Below are 23,660 nucleotides of genomic sequence, written 5' to 3'. Positions count from 1 at the left end.
GCCTACGACGTAGGCCCTACGTAGTCGCCAGACAACTCCGTAGTATGCTTTGATAGGCAGAGCGCTCCGTGCCCTCACCTAGATTCAATTCAAGCCGACGTGTTAGTCGTGCTACGTCGCATTCACTCGTCTTGCGACAGTAGTTATCATTCATTACTATTAGTTGTGTTGCTGAATTGTGTATGGTTAACGTTCTTCGTGTGATTCATATTTAGTTTTATACCCCTTTAAATATGGATAAATTTTTACGTGGAAAAGATTCGTCTTCACGTACAGATGATGAAGAACCCAGCACAAGTGTTGCAAAAAAACAAAGAAGATTGTGAAATGGAAGTACAACGAAGACTACATTCGATATGGATTCTCGTGGTGTGGTGACGAAACGGCTCCAAAGCCACAATGCATCATTTGCGGCGATCAACTATCAAACGAGGCAATGGCACCCAGTAAACTAAATCGCCATCTAAATTCAAACCATCCCAGTTACGCCAAAAAAGACAAACAACTCTTGTGTTAATTAAAAATGATAAGCGGTCATTCTTAAAAGATCTTGACCAAGAACTTCGGGTTGCGCTGTCAAATATTGAGCCGAATATAAAACTTTTGTGTTCATTGAAACAAGCGCAGGTATCACATTAATCAGTCATTATGTTATAATAATTATTAAGATTGCATAAAAGTAAATATAGTATAGTTTTTATGTATGTATACTTATAATAAATGTATACTTATAATAAAAAATGAAAATTTATTGTAAAATTTGTGTATTAAATTAATATCTATATATCGGTAGCGTAGCTGGAGATCATGTTGCCCGGGGCGGTGAAAAATTTGACGGCCCAAAGCTGAAAGCAATTTTTTTTGCGCCTCCTCAAGGAACAAAAAAAAAAAAAGGAAACTACCGTAGTTTGGACGCCCCTAAATAGCTGGCGCTCGGAGCGGACCACACCCCCATACCCCCCCCCCCCCCCCCCCCCCAGCTACGCCACTGCTATATATTTTGGCTTTTGATGTGCCGCGGAATTCTAGGAAGAACTTTGGTGTGTCGTAGGTGAGAAAAGGTTGCGGAGCACTGGCCTAGAGGATATGGACGCTCCTCTATAAAATGCTGAAAGACTACCTTCACATTGCTCCCTTTCTTGCAGCTGCATTGTCCAGCGGTGCTTCGCATACTTAAAAGCCAAACAGCCCTATTGATTTTTGATTGTTTGCTTTTCTTTCTCTCTCTGACATTCTCTGCTCCTGATGCGCACTCCTTTGAAGAGGAAGATATGTTTGCATTCTTTTAATTGTGAGACGGAACTGTCATCTCTGTCTTGTCATGGAGCACAGTTTAAACTTTTGAAAAAGAGACAAATGTTTGTTTGCAGTGTTTGAATAACATTCCTGTCTCTCTACAACCTCCTGTGTTTCTGTGCAAATCTGTGACCCAAGCATGACAATATAAAAATAACCATATAAACATATGGTTTCTACTTCGCGGATTTTCACCTTTCGCAGGGTGTTCTGGGACGCAACCCCCGCGGTCGAGGAGGGATTACTGTATATAATATTTACAAAGGTGAAACACACACAAACCCCAGTGCCGCAGCACCAATTACCCCATAGTCCAGGCCCTTCACAATGCCTCTCTTTCTTCAGGCCGCCTCCACTCATCTACACCAAGACTTCGTCTTCTACACTCTCAACTCCAGCCATTGAATGGAGGGAGTCGGCGCTTTTATACACACCCGGACATGCTCCAGGTGCCTCCCGATTAGCTTCCGCCGGCACTCCCCAGTGTGGAGCAAGTACCGGCTGCGCACCCATAAGCACTCCGGGTGTCACTGGTCTTCTTCCCCCCAGCATTTCCGGGTGTGGCGGAAGTGCTGAGTGCCAGGGCTCCTCAGGCATTGGGGCGCCCCCTGGTGGTGACCACGGGCCCCTATAGAGTTAAGCTTCTAAGCTCTGTTCCTGTGATCCCCAAAGCCACCAGGCTGGTCACCCCCTCTTGGTCCGGAGGAGGTGTAAGCCCTCCTCCGGTCCTCCTGGGCATCCTGGCTGGGTACCACCCCCAGCCACTCGCCACAATATTTATATTTATATAAATATAAATACAACATTTTTCATGTGTCCTGTAATTTTCCCAGCAATCTAAGTAAATATGAAGCTAAACTGTCTACTGGTAACCTCTGAATGTGTAATTTTTCTAATTGGTGTAGCTAAATAAACAAGTATAGCAAGGGACACAAATTTCACTACCTTGCACCTCTCTAGATTTTCTTTGTCAAATCACATATGGTACAGCACAATTTATTGATTCTTGACATTTCTGCGCAGTAGAGATATTGTTACAGTATCTGCAAGTTCAGAATTTCGAGACAGACTTCTAATTACCAAGTGGGTATTCACTTTGTACCAGGAAGAGTGTTTTTCTAAGTGTCAAATAGTATATGAGAGTGTTAAGCATTAATTAAGCTGCAAAACAAGATTTTTTCAGTTCTAAAGATCTACGGAAGAACAAAAGAAAATTGATTAAGCTGAACAACAAGTGCAACATTCTTTAATGTAACAATTGAATAACCAAAACGCTTCAGAATGTTTCAGTTTGGGTATAGAAGCTGAGACTCCAAAATGAACATCTAGAAGTAATGGATTGTGAATTGGACTCTTTTTGCAAACAATATTTAAATTAGAAATAAAAATAGCAGTTATCAATGTATTTTGACGAAAACATCTGTCACAATGTTTTAAAATCAGAATGGTGTCCCATTAACATCTAACTACCATCCAGCTCTTAGACGTTTTCTTCCAAAACAAGAGAACCACAACCAGCTTTAGAATGTATTGATGTATATGTACCTGAATCCAAGAATAATGAATCTTCTTCTTCTGATAATGTGCATCCTTACTATGCACTATAGCTTGTTTTAAGAGCTTACATCTGCATTAAAGGCTATATACGAGGGGTGTTCAAAAAGTTTCCATACTTTAATATTTTTGTTGGAAACAGTGAAGGCGCGAGAAGTGGTAATTGGGCATTAAAAAGTTGGTACGATGCTGGGAAAATTGCATTGCAAACAAGGGTGACTATGTAGAAAAGTGATGTAATTTGTTTTTCAAATTCTTAATAAATAGAGTTAAAAAAAGTGTGGAAACTTTTTGAACATCCCTCGTATGTTAAGTGATATATTTATATAATATTAGATTTTTTTTTTCTTCCTTTAATTGTTACAGTGTGCATTTCTAGAAGGAATAGCCTGGCAGCTGTGTGAGCAACTAAAATAATTACTTTTTCATAGAGTGGACGTGTTTGCTTAAATTTACGCACAACACAATAAAGATAAAATTGTATAGTGTGTAGCAGTCCTACAGTGCAATTTGTGATATTAAGACCAGTTGTTGCTGCAGATCTGTAACCCATAACACACAAAGAAGGCAGTCATCTCCATCAGTAAAAACAGGGGCATATATACTGAGGTCCCCACTCACTTCCTCCATCTGATAATCTGTGGGGCCAGGGTATAAAGTGCTGGTAAGCAGAACAAAGAGGGAGTGCATTGCCATCACATCACAAAGTGCTTCTTTTTGTATTTTCCGGATGTCCAGGAAGACAATCCTCACTGGAGTCCACCAAAGAAGTCTAACCACACAAAAAAGGAATCTCCCAAGAATACTCAACATTTTGGAAACCATGTGATGCACCTGACTTAGAACAACAACTGTTAATGCAACAGTGATTTACTAAAGTTAAAGAAACCATTTATCAGAAAACAAGTGATGTTATTTCTCTAGTAGTGTAGGAAATTGGAGCATGTGGCAGGAGGAAATTACATTTCCATTAACAATAAACTTCTGTTTGTTTCCATCCCATGGACAGTCAACCAGTGTTATAACTTCTTAGATCACTGGAAGTAATTTAATGCGTTATATCTTCATAGGTGTGTTTGGTATTAAATTAATGCTAATGTTATGGTGAATCTTAGTTATTTTCAGAAAGGCATGTTTTTGTTGCAGAATCTCTGTAAAAATGTTTCTGTAATTAGGCATTTTGATGAGGCTATCCCAGGTACACTTTCTCAGGGTAAAACTGTGTCATTTGCCCACAGGAAGAAATTTACTTTTACATTTAAACTAAAGTTTTGCAGACAATAGTAAATCAAGCTAACTCAAATATTACAGTAACTTATAACTAATTTATATCATATAAAATTGGTCTTTTAGACCAAAAGCAATAAATTACTGTCAGATTAATGGTCCATGCTCCTATTCAGTCACTGGTTAGGAGACATGAGTCTGTAGTGAAACTTGTGAGTAAGAACTTAACATTTGTCTAAACTCATGAGCAGGTAAGAACACCTACAGTAGATTATTTTAGAATTCTGTGATTGACATGTTTTACTGTATGAATGTCTTCTTAGGGGAATATTATGGATAGGCACATCAGATACCATTTCTCAACATTTTTATGCATAGCTTTTGTAGTGTGAATAAAACAAACTATACCAATTATTTCTAAAATATTAAAAATATACAGTAGATACATACAGTAAATCACATATATGATGTCCACACCAGCACAAAGATTGAACCTGCATAATAAAGCATGAAGTAGTGCATAATGCATTCTCACCTCTTCAAGTCCAGTGGATTCATCTTCAATATCTTTGGGCAGCAGGACAAACATGCTCAAATCTCCACCAAGATATGGCAACTCAATAATTTGAGCATTTACATCAGGCAATAAAGCATAGTTAAATTTTGCACTCTTATACATCATCATCACTGTCGTAGTGTCTTTCTGGGGAAAAAATCACAATGAATATTAAACTTGTTAGTAAAGGTATATGTAGTGATGAGAAAGTATAGCCTTTAAATATTCAGAAGAAATATGATAAAAATTTTAAAGACCTTGATGACTCTATCAGTAGTAGTGTAAAAACTCAAAATTTCTTCATTATAAGATCATCCATTCAAAATAGAGAATTTAAATGTATTCTCCAGGGGCCTCATGTATAAACGGTGTGTACGCACAGAAATGTTGCGTACGAACCTTTCCACGCTCAAATCGCGATGTATAAAACCTAAACTTGGCGTAAAGCCACGCACATTTCCACGGTAACTCATACCTTGGCGTACGCAATTTCTCCGCTCGGTTTTGCGGACTGGCAGCACCCAGCGTCAAAGCAGTGCTACTGTTCCTGTGTGGTTACTCTTTCTTAGATCCACATCCACGGCGACGGCTTTATCAAATACACTGAAGTTAACCGCATATCGTTCATAAATTTAATGCATCTGATTGTAATTAACCTGTAACAATATAATGGTCCACAGAATGGTCAAACTACTGTTCCTGTGTGCTCATCCTTTCTTTTTTAGCTCCACATTCCTGACGCGGCTTTATAAATACACTGAAATTAACTGCATATTGTTTATTAGTGTAATGCATCTGATTGTAATTAACCTGTAGCAATATAATGGGCCAGGGAATAGCCATAGTATTCCAAATACCATAACTGCTTTAGCGTTGTTACGCTCACTGCATCTTGTTCTTCTTTTTGCTGTTCCCGTTAAGGGTTGCCACAGCAGATCATCTTTTTCCATATTACTCTCACTGCACCACTCGGAGTATTTATATCACTGTATCTGAGTGTGAATCACAGCAGCAGATGATCGGAAAGAGAATTATTGGTATACAGTTTCAAGTACACACTACCTCAACCACGGCAAAAAGCGTCAAAGCCTTTCCTGTACGGACCTCGCGTTTCAGAAACAGTTTCATCCCAAGAACTATAAACGCACTCAATCAGTCCATCAAGTGCTCCTTGTAGAACTGTTTGTACTTATAAGTACAATCACCTCACTGTAAACTTACACTACAGTTATAATATTGCACAACCTGCGCTACTTTATAAAGCGCGTATGATGACAATATCATTTTTAAGATGAAATGCAGCAAAATATGTTGCTTATAGTATACAGATAAAACTTTAACTTCATTTAAATAATCTGTATTGTTAATAATTAAACATGTGAGGACACGGTGCCGCAGCGTATAGCTAGTTCAAGGATAGCTCCTGCCTTGCGCTGTATTCTTGCTGGTGCTGACGTGACACTGGAAGGATAGACGAATAGAATAATTAAACATGTACTACGAAGATATTTCAATGTTCCTTAAAAGTTTTGAAGAATCGGCGTTCTAAGCTTACAAATGGCTTAACGTCTATTACAGAGCTGATTGTGTGGCGATTGGAGAAAGAAAAGTATGGACAGGAATTGGAGGTTAGTATGTTTGAAAGAGACAGTACTTCTGTAATAAATTATTTCATCGAAGGTCGCACATGGTGCAGCAAGCATCTTGCGTGAGATATGAACAATCACTGCGCCACCGTGTTCCCATGTTTAATAACATGCTTTCATTCCTATCATCATGAAAATGATATCACGTATGCATCTCAGTATTTTAATTATTCAGAGAGCTGTAATATCTCGAATGTAATGCATTCTGTGTCCTGTCGGAGAAAGAGAAAGAACGGAAGCACGTAGTGATTCACACACATAGAGCACATAGAAGATCAAATACAGAACAAAGCATTTAACATACTACTTGAGAAACTAGTAAAATAAACGATTTTAAGATGAAGTTTATGATGTTCTACTTTAATGGCAAAATAAACTACGTGATTAAAGTGGAAATTTCGAGATTAAAGTTGACATTTCGTGCTTTTTTCCCACTGTGTGCCTATGTTTTTTGTTTGTACCCTAATACGCTTTCATATGACACTCAGACGGTGGGCTACGACTCGCCTTTTTACAGCAACTTTGATATGTGATTTCTTTTTTATTTCGGGCACTGTGCGACTTTGTGAATTTGATCTTTCGAGTTTTTCTGACACTCTGTCACTCGATCAACTTTCTTTTGTTGATTATCCCACTGTTTAAACCAACAAATGGTACGTTTTTCCTTTGCCTCCACTTGGTATTCGCTGAAATTCTTATATTTTCCCCCGTGCTTTTTCCCATTGTCTTTTCACAGAAAGCTATTTATATTGATTTGCATATTCAAAGAGGCATAATTCTGGGAGGAGGTGGGGCGGGACAGAAGGCGCGTGCACGTGCGTTACTTTTCACGCTGATCAGGATTTATGTAGTGGAAGAACGTGAAAGTATGCGTGCGCACAGATTCCTGCATCTGGATTTTTCTGTGCGTACGCACAATCCCGCTTTTGTGCTTACGCCATGTTATAGTGTGAGTTCTACGCACGGCGTTATACATGAGGCCCCAGGTGATTCAGTTATTTCTCATTATTCCTAATGATAAATGTCACAGTATAATTTCAATTATTACTATGCTCTCTTTCCAGGCTTAAAGACCAGCTGATGGGATATGACTATTTAAATTATATTTGGGAGCTCATGGCTGATGTTAAAGCCACTAGATTGAGAGTATACACTGTATAGTACACCGTTATGTTAACAACAGTCCATGTATACAGTATGTAAACACTTAAAAGACATCCTCCACAGAGGATGATATAATCCCACAACTACAAAAACACCACATTTCTCACACCAGACAACTATTCCAGTATATTCTACCAATATGCTACTCCAATGGTCTTCTTAACTGGCACTGAACCTTTAGGACCATATGTTACCTTAACAAAATTAAAACTATATAATAGGTATTAAATAGCCTGGCATTGTTGGCAAGAGTTTAGTAATTTTGTCTCAAATTCCAATCCCCACTGTATTATCAGGAAAGTCATTAAATTTAACTTAAAAATTTTGTTGCTTTACCTTGTTGAGTCTGAATTGTGCTTCTTTAGTGTTATGAATTCTGAACTTTTTTTGCCAGTCCCCCATGAAATAAATTGCACTCACAAGAAAAAGTTTTGTCATTGGGTCTACAGCTCCTTCAGAGAGCATGTTTACAATCTTTCCTGCATGAAATTAACAAGTATTGATTATTACAAAAGGTGTATTAAACAGAAGATTTTAAATAGGAGAGATAATTAATTTTATTGCTTTTTCAAGAAAATATCTATTCCTCTATCCAAGCAAAAATGAGTTTATAATATTTACAGTAAAATAATTTAAAAGATTCACAGCTGCTTGCTAGCAGTATTGTCAAACCACCAATTAAGTCTCGTCTTGGTAACAAAGTCTATTGATTTGAATTCAATGACATTTTCCCCCAATAAAAATGTATGCATTTGGTTTCAGTTCTATCAGGGTTAAAGAAAAAGTGGGAAACTCTGAACTTCAGATTAATGTGTAGTCTTCATTGTACAGTACAAGTGTTTGTCATTGATGCTGAAATCAAAGCTAAACTAGCTTAGAAGGATCCAGAAGCCTAGAGAGGCAGATAGCTAGTACTCTGTTAGTAAAAAAATAGCTCCTAGTCTCTTTCACATCTGCACAACTTTGGGAACTGCTAGGTTAACCATCCATATTAGAGTGACAGATGGTTTCTTATGTCATGACAAACATGGGTAAAAGTCAGCAATACAGAAAGTGCAGCTACTGGAGTCAACATACAGACAATACACTATTAAGCCAAAAGGGATGAGTGTTAAATGCACATATCTTCCACAATATATCTGAAGTGCAAAGACATTTTAGGACATAAACAAAACCAAGGAAAGTGTTGCCCACTCTCTGTTTTTCCCCATTGCTCCTTTATGGCAGTACAATACTACATCTCTTTGCTAGTATAAGCTTGAAGATTTCCTTTCCATTTTCCTTTTCTTGAATGGAGAGAAGCCGATACCAATAGATAGTCTTGAAAAACAATTTTTTGCAAAAAAAAAAAGAAATATATACTGCGTGCCATCCATAAAGTGTCTTATAATTAGTTCATTCATACCAACAGCAATTCTAAAGCTTTGTTAACATATATATTGAGCAATGAAACATTTGAGAATTATACTAATATAAATACTAACTTATGATTGAGTTTCCCAAGAAAGGTGCTAGTGTTTTTTGACTGTTATAAGTAATTAAAAGTGCTTACTTTAAATGTCATTGTTTTATCAGTTTAAAACACAAGCTCAAGTACCGATTAACAGGATGTAGCCATTTTGTTTATTTTTAAAAATCTGAAAAGTTCAATGTATAGTTGTCAGTACAATAATGCACATTGTTATATTACAATATATATTGAAACCAATTGCTAGATTTTAGAGAGAGAGTTACATATTGAGAGATAGAGAGAAAATACTATACCTTCTGTCTTTTTCTCCACCCAGGCATTAATGTTTTGCCTTGCTGATTCTGAAGAAGTGATGAAGTCCACACCTTCAAGTTCAGCTTGGTACAACTTCCTAGTTTCATCAAGGAAGTTCTGCATAAAAGGGTTGGTATTTCAATGAGTTATGTGATATATCCATTTTTGAATTGGTAACATAGTGTATGTTTGATGGGAAATTTAATAGACAAAATCTCAGATGACTTGCTGTAATAAGTGACATATTTCTCCTATTAAATATCGCTTTACTGATATTTATATTTGTATGAAGCAAACCCCCTATTTCTTCCTTCTTGGCCACTCTCTCTGAATAGGTAGTTTACAAAAATTTGTAGAACTGCTAAATCATTAGTAATAACGAGAGACTGTGAAATATAAAAATGTTCAAAGTAGTATAATTATCAACCAAAATAATGACAATCATGAGTCTTTTCACAAACAATTAAGGCTGTGAACAATCTTACGTAATGCTAGTTATAAAATACTGGTAGACTTAATGACTGACCAATGCAAGTGAAAAAGAAACAGAAATAATTCAAAACATCAAATGATGTTGTAAACAAATGCACAAAAAGTCAAAGGCAACAAAAGATGTTTTGTATGCTGTGAGGAGCAGACTGAGAGAGCTGGCAAGAACAGATTTTGTGTTTTTAAATAAAAGATACACACTACATTAGATGGAGTGCATATGAAAATATCTAGATGGATGGACAATGTAGTATGTGATATGGCAATTACAGAATATGAAGAGTCATAAAACAAAATTGAAACTACAGAGGGAGCATTGTGTATATATATATATATATATATATATATATATATATATATATATATATATATATATATATATATATATATATATATTGTTGCAGGTGGCTGGGGGGATGGGCAGCTTCATTGGACGGATCTTTGCTGGCAATGGGGCACTATCACAGCTGGCAGAGGCTACAGAGGTGCGGGTGACTCCAACCAAAGGGGCACAAAAACCTCGGAGGGGGTGCCGGACCGGACCCTGGATGAGTAGTAGGACCCACTTCGGGGATGAGCTGCCCTCGCGGGACGAGCCGCTCCGCCCGACGGGTCTTTGCTGGCGGTGGGGCAGTGTCGCAGGTGGCTGGGGGGGTGACCTGGCCGGGATGCCCAGGAGGACCAGAAGAGGGCTTACGCCCTCCTCAGACCATGTGGGGGCGACCACCCTGGTTTCTTTGGGGGCCACGGATACAGAGCATGGAAGCTCATCCTTGTAGGGGCCCGCCCGTGGTCACCGCCAGGGGGCGCCTGGATGACTGGAGAGCCCTGGACCTCAGCACTTCCACCACACCAGGAAGTGCTGTGGGGAAAAAGAGCAGGGACACCCGGAGTGCTTCCGGGGATGCAGCCGGCACTTCTGCCACACTGGGGCGTGTCGGTGGAAGATTGCCGGGAATCACCTGGAGCACATCCGGGTGATTATAAAAGGGGCCGCCTCCCTTCATTCAGTGCTTGAGTCGGGTGGAAGAAGGACGAAGCTGGAAGGTGAGGAGTGGAGGCGGCCTGAAGAGAGACAAGGCAAGAGTGTGAGGCCTGGACTTTGGGGGAGTTTGGGGATTGGTGGCACTTTAAGATGGTAAATATTAATTGTAAAATAAACGTGTGGTGGTGAGTAACAACATGTCTGCCTGTCTGTGTCCGGGGCGTAGTCCACAATATATATTTCAGTATTGTTGTCTTTACATTAATGGGTTTGGACTTTAATTATTATAGTAAAAATATTATATTCCGTTTTCAACTTATAGTCTGTTTTCAATTTTTACTTTGCATCGAGAGCTTTTACTACTTAACTGTACACCAATTTATTCACTATCTGGATGTTATTCTGTTATATTTGCATCCAAAGTTCACTATCCATATTAAACCCCCCTATTCTGAATCTGTCTAATTTGAGCCTTCTGAGCTGTACCATACTCAACTCCTGTGCTTTCAATCTGCTGCCATACACTTGGCTCCTCAATACAAAAATACTTTAAAAATTGATGAAGATATTAAAAGGATGCAATGTCAAACTGAAAATTTAAAACATAAAGAAAGGTGTAAGAAAAAAATACTGGGAAGAGAGTAACAAAAAGAGGAAATGCAATAAAGAGATGAGATCTACGAGACGAGATTTGATGGTAAAAGATTTGCAATAGCCATCATGGGTTCATAGTTTTAAAAAGGCTCTTGTTGTATACAATAATGCAGGCTATGTTCAGGATTTCTTGATCTATCAGTATTCTGCTGGTAATCCAAAGAATAAAAAAACAATTTTATTTGCAAAGAACCCTTCCCCGAATTAAATATTTCTTTCTCAAGCAACAGTTTTACCAGAAACCACACTACCCAGTAAAGTGACATTAAAGAGCTATAGTTTTTAAGAGCATATGTAATTATTGCATTATATTTTAGCATATAGTACATTAGAAAGAGAAATGGTTAACAAAACAAGCAAACACAGTATCAAGTAAAACTACAATAGGAACCGTTGTAAGGATTACAATTTATACTTTATATTTTCTTTTGTGTGCATTTTATTTATTATTTATATTGAGAAAATAATCAAGTATACACTTTTTGGTAAGTGTTTTTGAAAAGGCTGATATTGTTTTCAAGACCTTTTGAAAAATGATTTCATTCTGGTAATCTCAGAATTGAATGCTGGGCTTTGCCATGTAACAAAGGACAAGAGGAGTAAACTAAATGTAGGATAAATGCATGTCTTACCAAAGTTTGTTTTAAATTATTATTACTGCTGAGAATTCAGAATTTCAAAATACAAACTCATAAAATAAAAATATGTATATTAGAAAAATAAAAACAAATAAATATGTAAATGCAAGCAACAATAATGGAAACAAGAAAGGGCTAAGTAGATAATGAAAACAGCAGACAAAGGATCAGTTAAAAAGATAATTAAAATTCACACAAAAAATGCAGTATAGATACAAAATAAAAATACACACACAAATCAAAATACATATAAACAATTAAATTAATAAATTTGTAAATACTGTATATGAACTTTGATGTTGCCATATTTAACTTGGTTAGCTGCCCTGTGCAGGGCTATATTTTGGCTTTTTTTAATGCTACTGGGATAGGCTCAAGCCCTCCGAGACCCTGAAATGCATTAAGTGGTCTTTGAAATGTAATATTATGAAACTTGTTTAGCATCTGTGTACAGTGTTATGTCAAGGGACAGAATACAATGAATATTTACAGTATTAAACTAAAGGATGCAACACTCAAAAGATCTTTTGATAAATAATCTTTACAATAAATAGATATTACATAAAACTGTAGAAAAGCCACGCAAGAAGATATGGTACAAAACATGCATAAGAGACTTGAGAAGCAGAACAGTGCCAGATATTGTGTTAAGTTTAAATGTAACAGAGTTAAAAGAAGAAGAGTTAAGATGCTTTATGCAAGAAAGGAAAAGCTCACAAATTTACAGCATGCAAGCTTTAAATTGTTTTGTTTTTAGGGGAAAAAATAAAGAACCTTTTTATGAGTATACAGAAACATTAAGAATAGATAAATAAAATAGTTATTGAATACATATAAAATAATGTTAAAAAAAGGCTAATAAAAATGAAATGCCAGGAATGCAAAATACTATTACAGACAATTATAAATAAAACTATAATATCGCCCAAGAATAAAATATGTAAAGACTACTATTTAGAAATGGAGATGGCAAATTATTTAATATGATAGGCAATAGAATTTGGCAGTACTTCCTAGACATAGTCCAGTGTCACAGGCTCTGGAATACTACAAACCTCATTCTGGGGAAGCAAACTATGATTACACCACAGACCAACCATTTGTACTCTTCCATTACAGCAGAGGGGACTTTAACCTGAAGGAATGTTGCTGAGCCCGCTTCCAACCTTTGAAAAATCTCTAAAAACCTGCACCCAACTTTCATTGAAACTCGTCCCCCAAATTGTGTCTTGTGGTTATGGGTATATAGGGTTATTACTGTCACATGTACAGAGTACAGTGAAGTTTGTGAGTCTACATGTTGTCTTCACATGCACTTTTCCACCTGAGCCCAAACATGCAATGTAGGGTACCCAGATATCAGACAATTGTCCAGGAATTACATCTTTGAAGAAAACCCAAGATGTCATGTAGTTGGATCAATGAGTAACATAGGTGCACTAGTGTAGCCATAGAACAAACTTAACTAGTTCTGTTATTTCTTTATTTTTGATCAATTGCCTCCATCCAGGATCACCAATCTTTTCTGACATTTTGGCTCTTTACTTTTTATTTATTTATTTATTTTTTTAACACAAGTTTGTCAAATACATTTTCTATACACTGTAAGCAAGTATGTGGGTTGTGTGGTGGGGCAAGTTTACTGCTTCTGCCTTACAGCTCCAGCAGACTGTCAGCTTTGGTAAGAATATAGATGTTAACACACTCATTACATAAGTAATTTCAAAGAATGCAACAAAAAAAGTATAAATAGCACTTGTTTTCATATTTAACCAGTAATAAACCATCATAAATCGTGCCAGATCAAAACTACTAACATCCACATCATCTGCTCTATTTTAACAGTAACTTCACACATAAAGTCAAGTTGGTTTATAATGTGTCTGTGTACTTACTTTTGCAAAGTGAAACGTCTTCTCTCCAAATAAACGATTGGCCATGTGTAGTGCAGATGTTGATTCCTTGTTGTTTATAATGGACATCAGGTTGCTAAATTCAGAGTGTACAGACTCTTTGATTTTGCTCAAATGTAATACCTAAAATACAAACAAAAAAGAAGCAGTGCCAGTGCACAATAAGATGAAAAAAAAAGATGTAGAGAGCTCTTCAGTGAGATGCCACAGGGGCACCATTTCTGGTTTCCAACAGAGCCATCTACCTGAAAGTTCCATAAAGGTAAATAACAGGCTTCATAGATGACCATAATTTGATGGTAAAAGATTTGCAATACCCATCATGAGTTCATAGTTTTAAAAAGGCTCTTGCTGTATCCAATAATGCAGCCTATGTTCAGGATTTCTTGATCTATCAGTATTCTGCTGGTAATCCAAAGAATACAAAAACAATTTTATTTGCAAAGAACCCTTCCCCGAATTAAATATTTCTTTCTCAAGCAACAGTTTTACCAGAAACCACACTACCCAGTAAAGTGCCATTAAAGAACTATAGTTTTTAAGAGCATATGTAATTATTGCATCATATATTAGCATATAGTACATTAGAAAGAGAAATGGTTAACAAAACAAGCAAACACAGTATCAAGTAAAACTACAATAGGAACCGTTGTAAGGATTACAATTTATACTTTATATTTTCTTTTGTGTGCATTTTATTTATTATTTATATTGAGAAAATAATCAAGTATACACTTTTTGGTAAGTGTTTTTGAAAAGGCTGATATTGTTTTCAAGACCTTTTTGAAAAATGATTTCATTCTGGTAATCTCAGAATTGAATGCTGGGCTTTGCCATGTAACAAAGGATAAGAGGAGTAAACTAAATGTAGGATAAATGCATGTGTTACCAAAGTTTGTTTTAAACTGTTATTACTGCTGAGAATTCTGAATTTCAAAATACAAACTCATAAAATATTTAACTTGGTTAGCTGCCCTGTACAGGGCTATATTCTAGCTTTTTTTTTTAATGCTACTGGGATAGGCTCAAGCCCTCCGAGACCCTGAAATGCATTAAGTGGTCTTTGAAATGTAATATTATGAAACTTGTTTAGCATCTGTGTACAGTGTTATGTCAAGAGACAGAATAAAATGAATATTTACAGTATCAAACTAAAGGATGCAACACTCAAAAGATCTTTTAGCCCATCGGATTCTCATGACTAAAAATGGGTTTATGTGCTAGCATTGAACATCCTTCATGCATACTCACCTGTTCCATCTGTGTGGCAGTGTTGCCCCCTGCCCCTAAATGCACCATAGTGAGAGCAGTGGAGATGTTTAATGGTGAGAAGAAGACATTACCACTCTTGTCAATCTCACTTAACTTCTTAAACAGGTCCAGGGAGAACTGCAAATTTGCATAGCACAGAGTCTCCATAACTTGAGGTCAGAGCTAATCTGTCAAATAATGCAACACAAAGAAACTTGTCAATTGTCAATTATTTATTTTTTTTGTTATGTACAGTTTGTCAAAAATATATAACAAAGAAACCAACTGGGACATGTCTAAAAGTGGAAATCACTAACAAAGGCTGGGTAAAAAAGAGTTAATTGATGAATCGTTCATGTTTGGGACATACTGTGATAAACATTTAACAGACAAGAACATTGACAAATTTCTATTTGGTTTCATAGAATGGCATCTTCATAGTGAATCTGCTGACACCATGAAACAGCACTTCATTCCTGTGTACAGATACAAGAAGATACCCTGCACTCTCTTTTAGGAATTGGGTGGATAAACCAAGAATTATATAGCCAAATAAAATAAGCAATTACTTGATTACGTACCAATACAGCAAAAACATGTGAAAAAATCATGACCAATTCATAGGAATGAATGACTGTCCCAATGACTGTCCATTTGTTATCGACCTGCTATGTAAAATATCAACACAATTAATGCTCAATGAATAATATCTAAGTTCTTACACTATTAATTAGCATTTCTTATGTGAAAATAGTGTTTCTTTGAAAGAAATGGCTTCATATATTATCATGTATTTATAATATTTCTTTTCATTTTGAACACGTTAAATTTTTTAATAAACACCACTATTTAGTACTGTATCAGTTGCATTTTCACAGAACAAAGAGATTCAATCAGATTCTTGTTGACCTTCAAGAGAAGTGGAGTAGTCAGTTTGAGAAAATATAACAGCTATAATATTTACAACTAAAATGAGGTCTACAATTACTGTAAAGAGTACTTGTAGAGAATGTTGAAAAATGTATGTCATACATTGAATCAGAGTTTTTCAATGCTGGGTGAATTTAATGTTTCCAAAATTTTAAATACCATATGTCTTGTGCTAGAAGTGTTGCAAAAGTTATTATGTTATAGAGATCACAGAATAATAGTACTCCACTCAGCATTACTCCAAAAAAGTGCTCCTGGACAATGGGGTTCTTTTGTAGCTATAGTATTGATTAATCAATAGGCCAAAACACAGGTCCAGTAGGGTATGGGCTAAGGACATAATCAGAGCATGTGTCAAGAGGAAGAACATGAAGACATTGCTCGCAATGAGTGTATATTTTCGTCAGGAAGTCAATACAGATGTACTGTATGCAAAGTATAATGTAGAGCTAAATTAGCCCTTGTCTGAAACAAATTGAACAAGAGTATAGTTTGTCAATTTAAAGCCTGAGAATCTAACTGTAAGGCTCTTTTTATTTTGCTTTTTCAGATAACCCAGGGACTGTTGTGAAAACACTGATATATTCTGTCATAATTCCCTTACCTACTTTGTCAATCTTCCTTTCATTCCCCCTTAAATTTTGGATCTTCCATCCTCTTGGGAATCCAAATATATAGATAGATAAATAGAATTTTTAAATTGTAATCCTGAAAATGCAATCATGTCTGAAGGTTCATACTGTATGCATTGGACCTTCTATGATCTTATTTTCCTTTTCTTTATAAATGATTGTTGTTCAATCTCTTTTGAATATCATGCTTAATAATAAATATTCAAAAATACACAAATAAAGCAACAATTATATTAACAGTTATATTATAAGTAGAAAAACAGTCAATCATAATAGAAAGTGGTTCAATGTGGTTGAAACAGTTCTAAGTTTAAGTATCAGTCTTTAGGGAAAGAATAAGAAGTGAATTGAAGAAGTCTATCTCAGTACAGCAGTTGTACCAGAGGTTCTCTGTCTAGACTTAGCTATACATAGGAACTTGTCAGACAACCAAGAGATACCTCAGATGTTTCAAAAGTCTGGAGCTGGTGAAGAGGGAAACCACTAAAGTGGAACAGCCACCAAGATTTAGAATGACTTCCCCTTGTTCAGGGTCAAGAAGAGTGGTGTTAAAAATCAGTAAACAACTACCGTATATACCAGCGTATAAGTCGGGTATTGAAACCCAAAAAATCGATCATAAAATCAGACCCCGACTTATACGCCTGTTCAAAAATGTGACCCTTCATTATTTTCTTTTTTTTTTTTACATCTTCTTGCCTCCTCCAATTTTGCACCAGTTCCTCAGAAACATCAAATTTTGTTGCAGCAGCGCAGTTACCAATTTCTTTCGCCAAGTCAATGACTTTTAATTTAAAACCAGCGTCATGTTTTCTTCGGATCAAATTCTCCATCATAGATAAGGGATGCTCTTACGATAAAGGTTTATGAGGGTGTGAGATACAAAAAACACAAAACAGTGCAAATGTCGCTTCAGAATAGTTTGGGTATTACCGCGTGGTGACATAGGCACAATACATAGAAAAAAAAGGCAGTGTGCTCCGTGGTTACTCTCTCAGATGGACGTTAGCATATCATAATCTCTTGGATCAATAGCGTGAGTCTTCCGCATTCAACTTATACAACCGACATTATAAAATACTGGAAATTATATGGTAAAATCAAGCCCCAACTTATCCGCGGGAGAACTTATCCGTGAGTATACAAGGTAATTACAAGAAGCAAAGATGGAAAAAGAAGATTAAATATAAATACTAATAATTTAATCTGAAATAGTGAATCATGGTTTCAACATAATTTCTTTCACAATTTCTGTAATTTTCCATTCCTTTCCTGTACAAAATAGAACTTGTATCACTGCAAGGATCATAATGCAAGTGTACTGCATAAAAATCTATAAAAAAAAGAAATCAGTTTAAGACCAATACCCGGTATTGAATATTAACTGTAGGCTTTATGTAACTTTACATTTGAGTTTAGATTGTATATGCTTTCAGTACTTTTTCTCTTACTCTCTCTCAGTATGCTCTTTATCTGACTATGGAGGAACCCTTTGATTTTACTGTCAGTCTTTTAAAGATGCTGATAATATATATATATTTTTTCTTCATGTGTGGCATACCTTTAATTGTGGCATTCATTTAAAGTGCCCTCCACTATTAATGACACCCCTTATAAAAATGTTAATTTTAAAAATATTTACAGTATTTCTTGATGAGGGCTTTGTTTTTCTTTGAATGAAATTGTTTCAATTAAAAGTCAGATGTTTCTAATTTTTTCAGTGCAGCAAACAGGGAATTTTTTTCTACATCCTACTGATTTTTACAAGGGGTGCAAATAATAGTGGAGAGCACTCTATTTATCAGGTGTGAAGGGGAGGGGGTGGGGGGTTTGCAGTCAATGGCATTGTTGTGCACCAGGAGGAACCAGCATAGGGTCAGGCAGCATAATGTTCTCCACACCCTTTCACATCTGTCACATATGCTCAGGGTGAACCTGCTCTCATCTGTGAAAAGCACAGGGCCACCAGTTGTGGACCTGCCAATTCTGGTACTCTATGGCAAATGCTAATCAAGCTCACGGTGCCACTAGAGGACATTGGGCTCTCAGGCCACCCTCATAAAGTCAGTTTCTCATTGTTTGGTCAGAAACATTCACACCAGTGGCCTGCCTACTGGAGGGTCATTTTGTAGGCTCTGGCAGTGCCCATCCTGTTCCTCTGGCCCAAAGGAGCAGATACTGGTGGGTCCTGCTGATGGGTTAAGGACCTTCTACGAGGGGGCCCTGTCCAGCTCTCCTAGAGTAACTGCCTGTCTGTCTCCTGAATCTCCTCCATGCCCTAGAGACTGTCAGAAGGTTTTGCTGTGTCTCCCAGCACAATGGCACGTGGTATTGATTTGCCATCCTGGAGAAGCTGGACTACCTATGCCAGCTCTGTAGGGTCCAGGTATGGCCTCATGCTACCAGTAGTGACACTGACCATAGCCAAATGCAAACGAGTGACAAAACAGATGAGGAGGGAGAAATGTCAGTGGCCTCCACCTGTTAAACTATTCATCCCTGTTTTGGGGGTCGTCTCATTGGTGCCCCTCTAGTGCACCAAAGCAGCTGAAACTGATGAACAAGGCCCTCTGCTTCTTAACTGACAAGATCAATAGCCCACAAGTTTCATTGAGTGGATACTATACTGTCATTCAAAAGGGTTCCTTTAATTTTTTTGAGCAGTATATATATACAGTATATCCTATAGAAAACTACACTGATGTAAACCAGTTTTTCAGTATAAACATGTGACATACAAAAAAAAATGCCTTTCCAGTAATATCATTGCCAAAATAAATTCCCAGCTGTTCAGATTGAATAATTTAATGGCTATGACTTGACAGACTCAGTGTAGTGTGTGCTAAAATGACCAGTAAAGTGGAGTCGTTTACAGCTGTACAGGTTGTTATATCAGGGCCATAGGGATCAGTTCTACTGGAGTATACCCACTCGGTGTGCTCTTAATGTGCTTTTTGCTTGGATAGTCATACAGGATGATGCCTAGCTGAAATATCTGCCATCTCTATCTTGTTAACAGTCGTGATGCTGAAACACATCAGTGCCTGCTGTACAGTTGGACTCCTGTCCTCCTCCAGTCTCAGAGACCCTAAAGACAGGCTGATGTGTTTAGCACACTACTAGGACCTGATGGAGTCAATTAGAGGCTAAATGAGATATGAACTACAAACAAACATCTGTCAAGTTTCAATTTCTATATTTAGCTTTTGCATAAGTAATAAGTATTATAATAAACATATATTTGATGATCTTAAAGAGATATTTAAAATCCCAAAAGTAATAAAGATCCAATTAAGTCAAATAATTGAATACCCTGATTAACAGGTGCACAGTCACAAAAACTGCAAAATTATTACTCTTTTTTGCTCTTCGCAATTCGTTTAACATAGTAAACTTCATTATAAAAATAATAATTGAAATGTGACTTTTAGCACTATGATAACTGTGTTTCTTACATTTAACATTTATAACATGTAAAGACAGCCAATGGATTCTTTAAAATCATAATTTTATTGCCAGCTTTCTTAACGTTGTCTATTCCCTGATACATGAACCTGAGAGTGTCAAGTATGTGATCTGTAATATTCTTGTAATCATAATATAATTAAAAAAACAAACTGAATACGAGACCCACAGGCAAGAAACTCACTAGAGCTGCTGGTATGATGAGAACAGACATGAAGACCACAGAATGTTTGACACACATTAGCAAACAAAGAACAGAGGCAGATCTGCAGGCAGAAGGGGCTACAATGGCATATACTTAAATAAATAAATAAACGTTGATAAACAGTAATGAAAGTAATAAAACACATTTTAAGGTTGTGTATTATAGAAGTAAAGATTTAAAACTGACAGATTATTCAACGTTTTAAAATTGTAATACGTTTATAGCCCGTCTTTAGTGTGATTTGTTAAATACAGGCGACTATTTCATTTGGACATTCGAGTAAACCAACAACAGTCAAACATTTGTTTTAATCTGACTGACTCAATCAAGTAGAGCCCACACTTACGTCTACGTCAATCCATTAAAAGTTAGGCGGACACAAATTTGTATTGTTATGTTCTTTTATGTTCATTTAAATTTTCTTCAGACGTTGTTTAGTAACGATAAATATCTCATATTAAAACTTTTATTATCATTATTTTTTCAGAACCGCTAATCATAAAATGACAGTGGTAAAAATACACTACAGTTTTAATAATGCACTCTACAGAGTGCTATAGTGTAAGATATTGACACTAGTAGACTATCGTTCGCAGATACATTTTACGAATATACACTCTCTTACAGTCACTTTATCTTGACCGTCCACCTTTAGGAATTATCTTACACGTCCTCCTTTAGAAATTACTCCCACCTTTCTTTTTACGAATCCATAAGGCAATTGGCTAAAGAGGAACACGAATGACAAATAACACCGATTGGCGATTTGTTACATCAAAAGGTGATTGACCACGACGTTTCAATTTTCGATTGGCTGATCTGTGCCAGACGTTCGCAAATTTAATATATGATTGGCTGAAGTCGAAACTGATATTCACGCCCATTTTACTCCGGTCTGCAGCAATGTCTAATTTGGCATTTCCGGGTGCATGACGTCATACATTGCAGCCTCAAGTAGATATTGCTGCAGCAAGATGTATTAACTGCCTAGCATCTGATGTTAACCTTGCAGCCATAATGAGTTTACTCTTTTTAATTGAAATAGAAACGTCTCATTTCTTGAAACCCATAGCAATAAAGAAAAAGCTGAGTGCTTCTCTTTGACCGTTTTAAAATCATTTCGTAAAGTTGTTTGAATATAGTCAGTTTGATTTGTTAAAAAATACTTATATAATAGAAGTTTGTTTAAATGAACCACAAGTAAACATCCGTAAAACATGTATATACTTTTAAAAACGTACCAAAGTACAGAAATACTTACAGCTGTGCACACTTTGCCTCAGGCGATCTGTTCTGTGCGGTGTTCTCTCCAGTTCTCTCTGTCGCTTTTGATGTCCGGGACACTTGTGGAGTAACATGGCCACGCCTAGCGACGCACTAAGTCATCCCACATTTTCGCGAAACCTACGGATGTTGCAAGAAACATTTATGTGGTTTATATTTCACATGGATTTATTCTTATGGACGGTTTAATGCATGATGAATGCAATCGTTTAATAGCACAAATACAACGGTAGGGCACCAGAGCCTATACCCTAAGCCTATAAACCGGAGCTGCGATTGCTGCACATCAATTTAGCAAGTAAGGCGGGCGAGGTGCAAAGGTCTTACAACACGGTCACATTGTTTATTTGGGATGAAACACAAGCGGTTAAGTGTCAAAAGTTAAAATACAAATTTGATTTCAGTTTATGTTAATAAGACTTTTTTCACTCATATATAAAAGTGTCTATTTTTTCGACATGTCATTGCTTTCCTATTTTTTTAATCAAATAAAAAATTGATCACCCAAGTTTGAAGCCTGTATTTATTTATTGTTTCTTTTCAGTTCCACAATTCAGAACAGCATATTAAAGACCTTATTTATCCATGAGAAGTCTGTGAGGCTGCTTAATAACGTGTAAATTTACGTTCAGTGTAACCAGTGCCACCCCTAGCAAAACTGGGGCACTAAGTCGAATCTTCATCACGCCCTCACTAAATTCACTGAATTTGTATTTCTTATAAAATCTTTAATTGAACAATTACATATGTAAATAAATAAACAAGCACACGTCGCAAACGTAACTATAACTTTTACATCAAATACAAATAACATTTAAAAAAAATCTAAACTTGAAAGTGAATGTTTCAGGGTTTCTTCAGTCTCTTTGTTGCATATCACAGTAGCACAAATCCATATTTTCTGAAGGCAAAATGATCTATTAGGTCATCACATGGCAACTTCTGTAGGAGGTCTGAGTTTATGCTGATGATCGCCATGCTGCTTATACATTCTTGTGCCATGGATACCTCACGTATGTCTTAATGAGCTTACATTTTGAAAAATGTAACTGGAAATGTTGCTGCAGTCTGGAGGACAACCCATAGATTTAGATTTCAATAATATTTAATGGCAATGATATACCAGTTTATTTGTTTTCTTTATAAGTTAAGGCCTAATTAGTAAAAATAATAGTAATTATAATGATCCAGATTCCAGGGTATCAATGTGCGGTTACTCTTTGTGTACTTGATAAAACCAACAGTATTAGGGGAGACTGGGGACGGTTGCAACACTTTTTGCATTCCCCTCATTTACTCAGAGACTGTTTGGACTACACCAGCCAAATTTGTATACTATAAACTTACATCTGTCTGCTAATTACCCATAGTACTTGTAGTTAATTATATTTTACATATCCTGCACAATATTAATTTGAACTGAAGAAGTCAGATGTTGCAACCGTCCCCAACATTGGGGACGGTTGCAACACATATAAGGGACGGTTGCAACATGTTAAACATATATTAAATTTCAATAATTAACCTTTGCTTTTTTCTCTGAACTTGCATAGGACTGTGTAAATCTACAATTATACAATAATATTAAAGTAGATTTTTATTCATATTGAAAGTTCTGTATTTTTATGTCACACGGGATTTTTTAAAAATGCATTTATTGTCCAAACATGGATCTGCTTTAAAACAACTGAAAAAATATTGAATACAAAGTGAATTTAAAGTCACCCCAACAATTCTACTGGCTCTCAGGATAAATCTGCCAGTTACTAGAACAATTATAATATAATTCTTACTAATTAACAATATTTAAACATACATTTATTGTACAATATTGAGAATATCAAATACAACCCAAATAAAGTTGCACAGATATTCCTAAACTGGCTAATCACCCCTCATATAAAGTACCCCACATCTATACTGACTAACAGTAGAAATCTGCCAGTTAGCAGAACAATTTTGGGAACTGGCTTCCAGTGAACCTTTCTACAAACAACAAGAACAAA

General features: G+C 36.4%; 1 protein-coding gene across 3 annotated transcripts in view; it reads right to left on the bottom strand.

Annotated features, from left to right (window-relative positions):
- Positions 1-21,767, bottom strand: part of LOC114653612 (leukocyte elastase inhibitor A-like) — a 76,217-nt gene extending 54,450 nt beyond the window's left edge. The window contains exons 1-6 of one of the 3 annotated variants that reach the window (XM_028804017.2): positions 21,632-21,767; positions 15,139-15,326; positions 13,870-14,010; positions 9,208-9,325; positions 7,780-7,922; positions 4,613-4,780 (exon numbers count right to left, since the gene is read on the bottom strand). In XM_028804017.2, the coding sequence (XP_028659850.1) occupies positions 4,613-4,780; positions 7,780-7,922; positions 9,208-9,325; positions 13,870-14,010; positions 15,139-15,306 (738 nt within the window). In that variant the 5' untranslated portion in view covers positions 15,307-15,326; positions 21,632-21,767. Of the gene's footprint in view, positions 1-4,612; positions 4,781-7,779; positions 7,923-9,207; positions 9,326-13,869; positions 14,011-15,138; positions 15,327-21,611 lie in introns of all 3 variants that reach the window. The other 2 variants (XM_028804018.2, XM_051928854.1) reach the window with 2 other exon arrangements.
- Between the last annotated feature and the right edge of the window lie 1,893 nt (positions 21,768-23,660).

Source organism: Erpetoichthys calabaricus, chromosome 6, assembly GCF_900747795.2.
Source record: "Erpetoichthys calabaricus chromosome 6, fErpCal1.3, whole genome shotgun sequence".
In the NCBI taxonomy this organism is placed as follows: Eukaryota; Metazoa; Chordata; class Cladistia; order Polypteriformes; family Polypteridae; genus Erpetoichthys; species Erpetoichthys calabaricus.
Note: the sequence above shows the minus strand (reverse complement) of the source record. Positions and strands in the feature narration are given on the sequence as shown.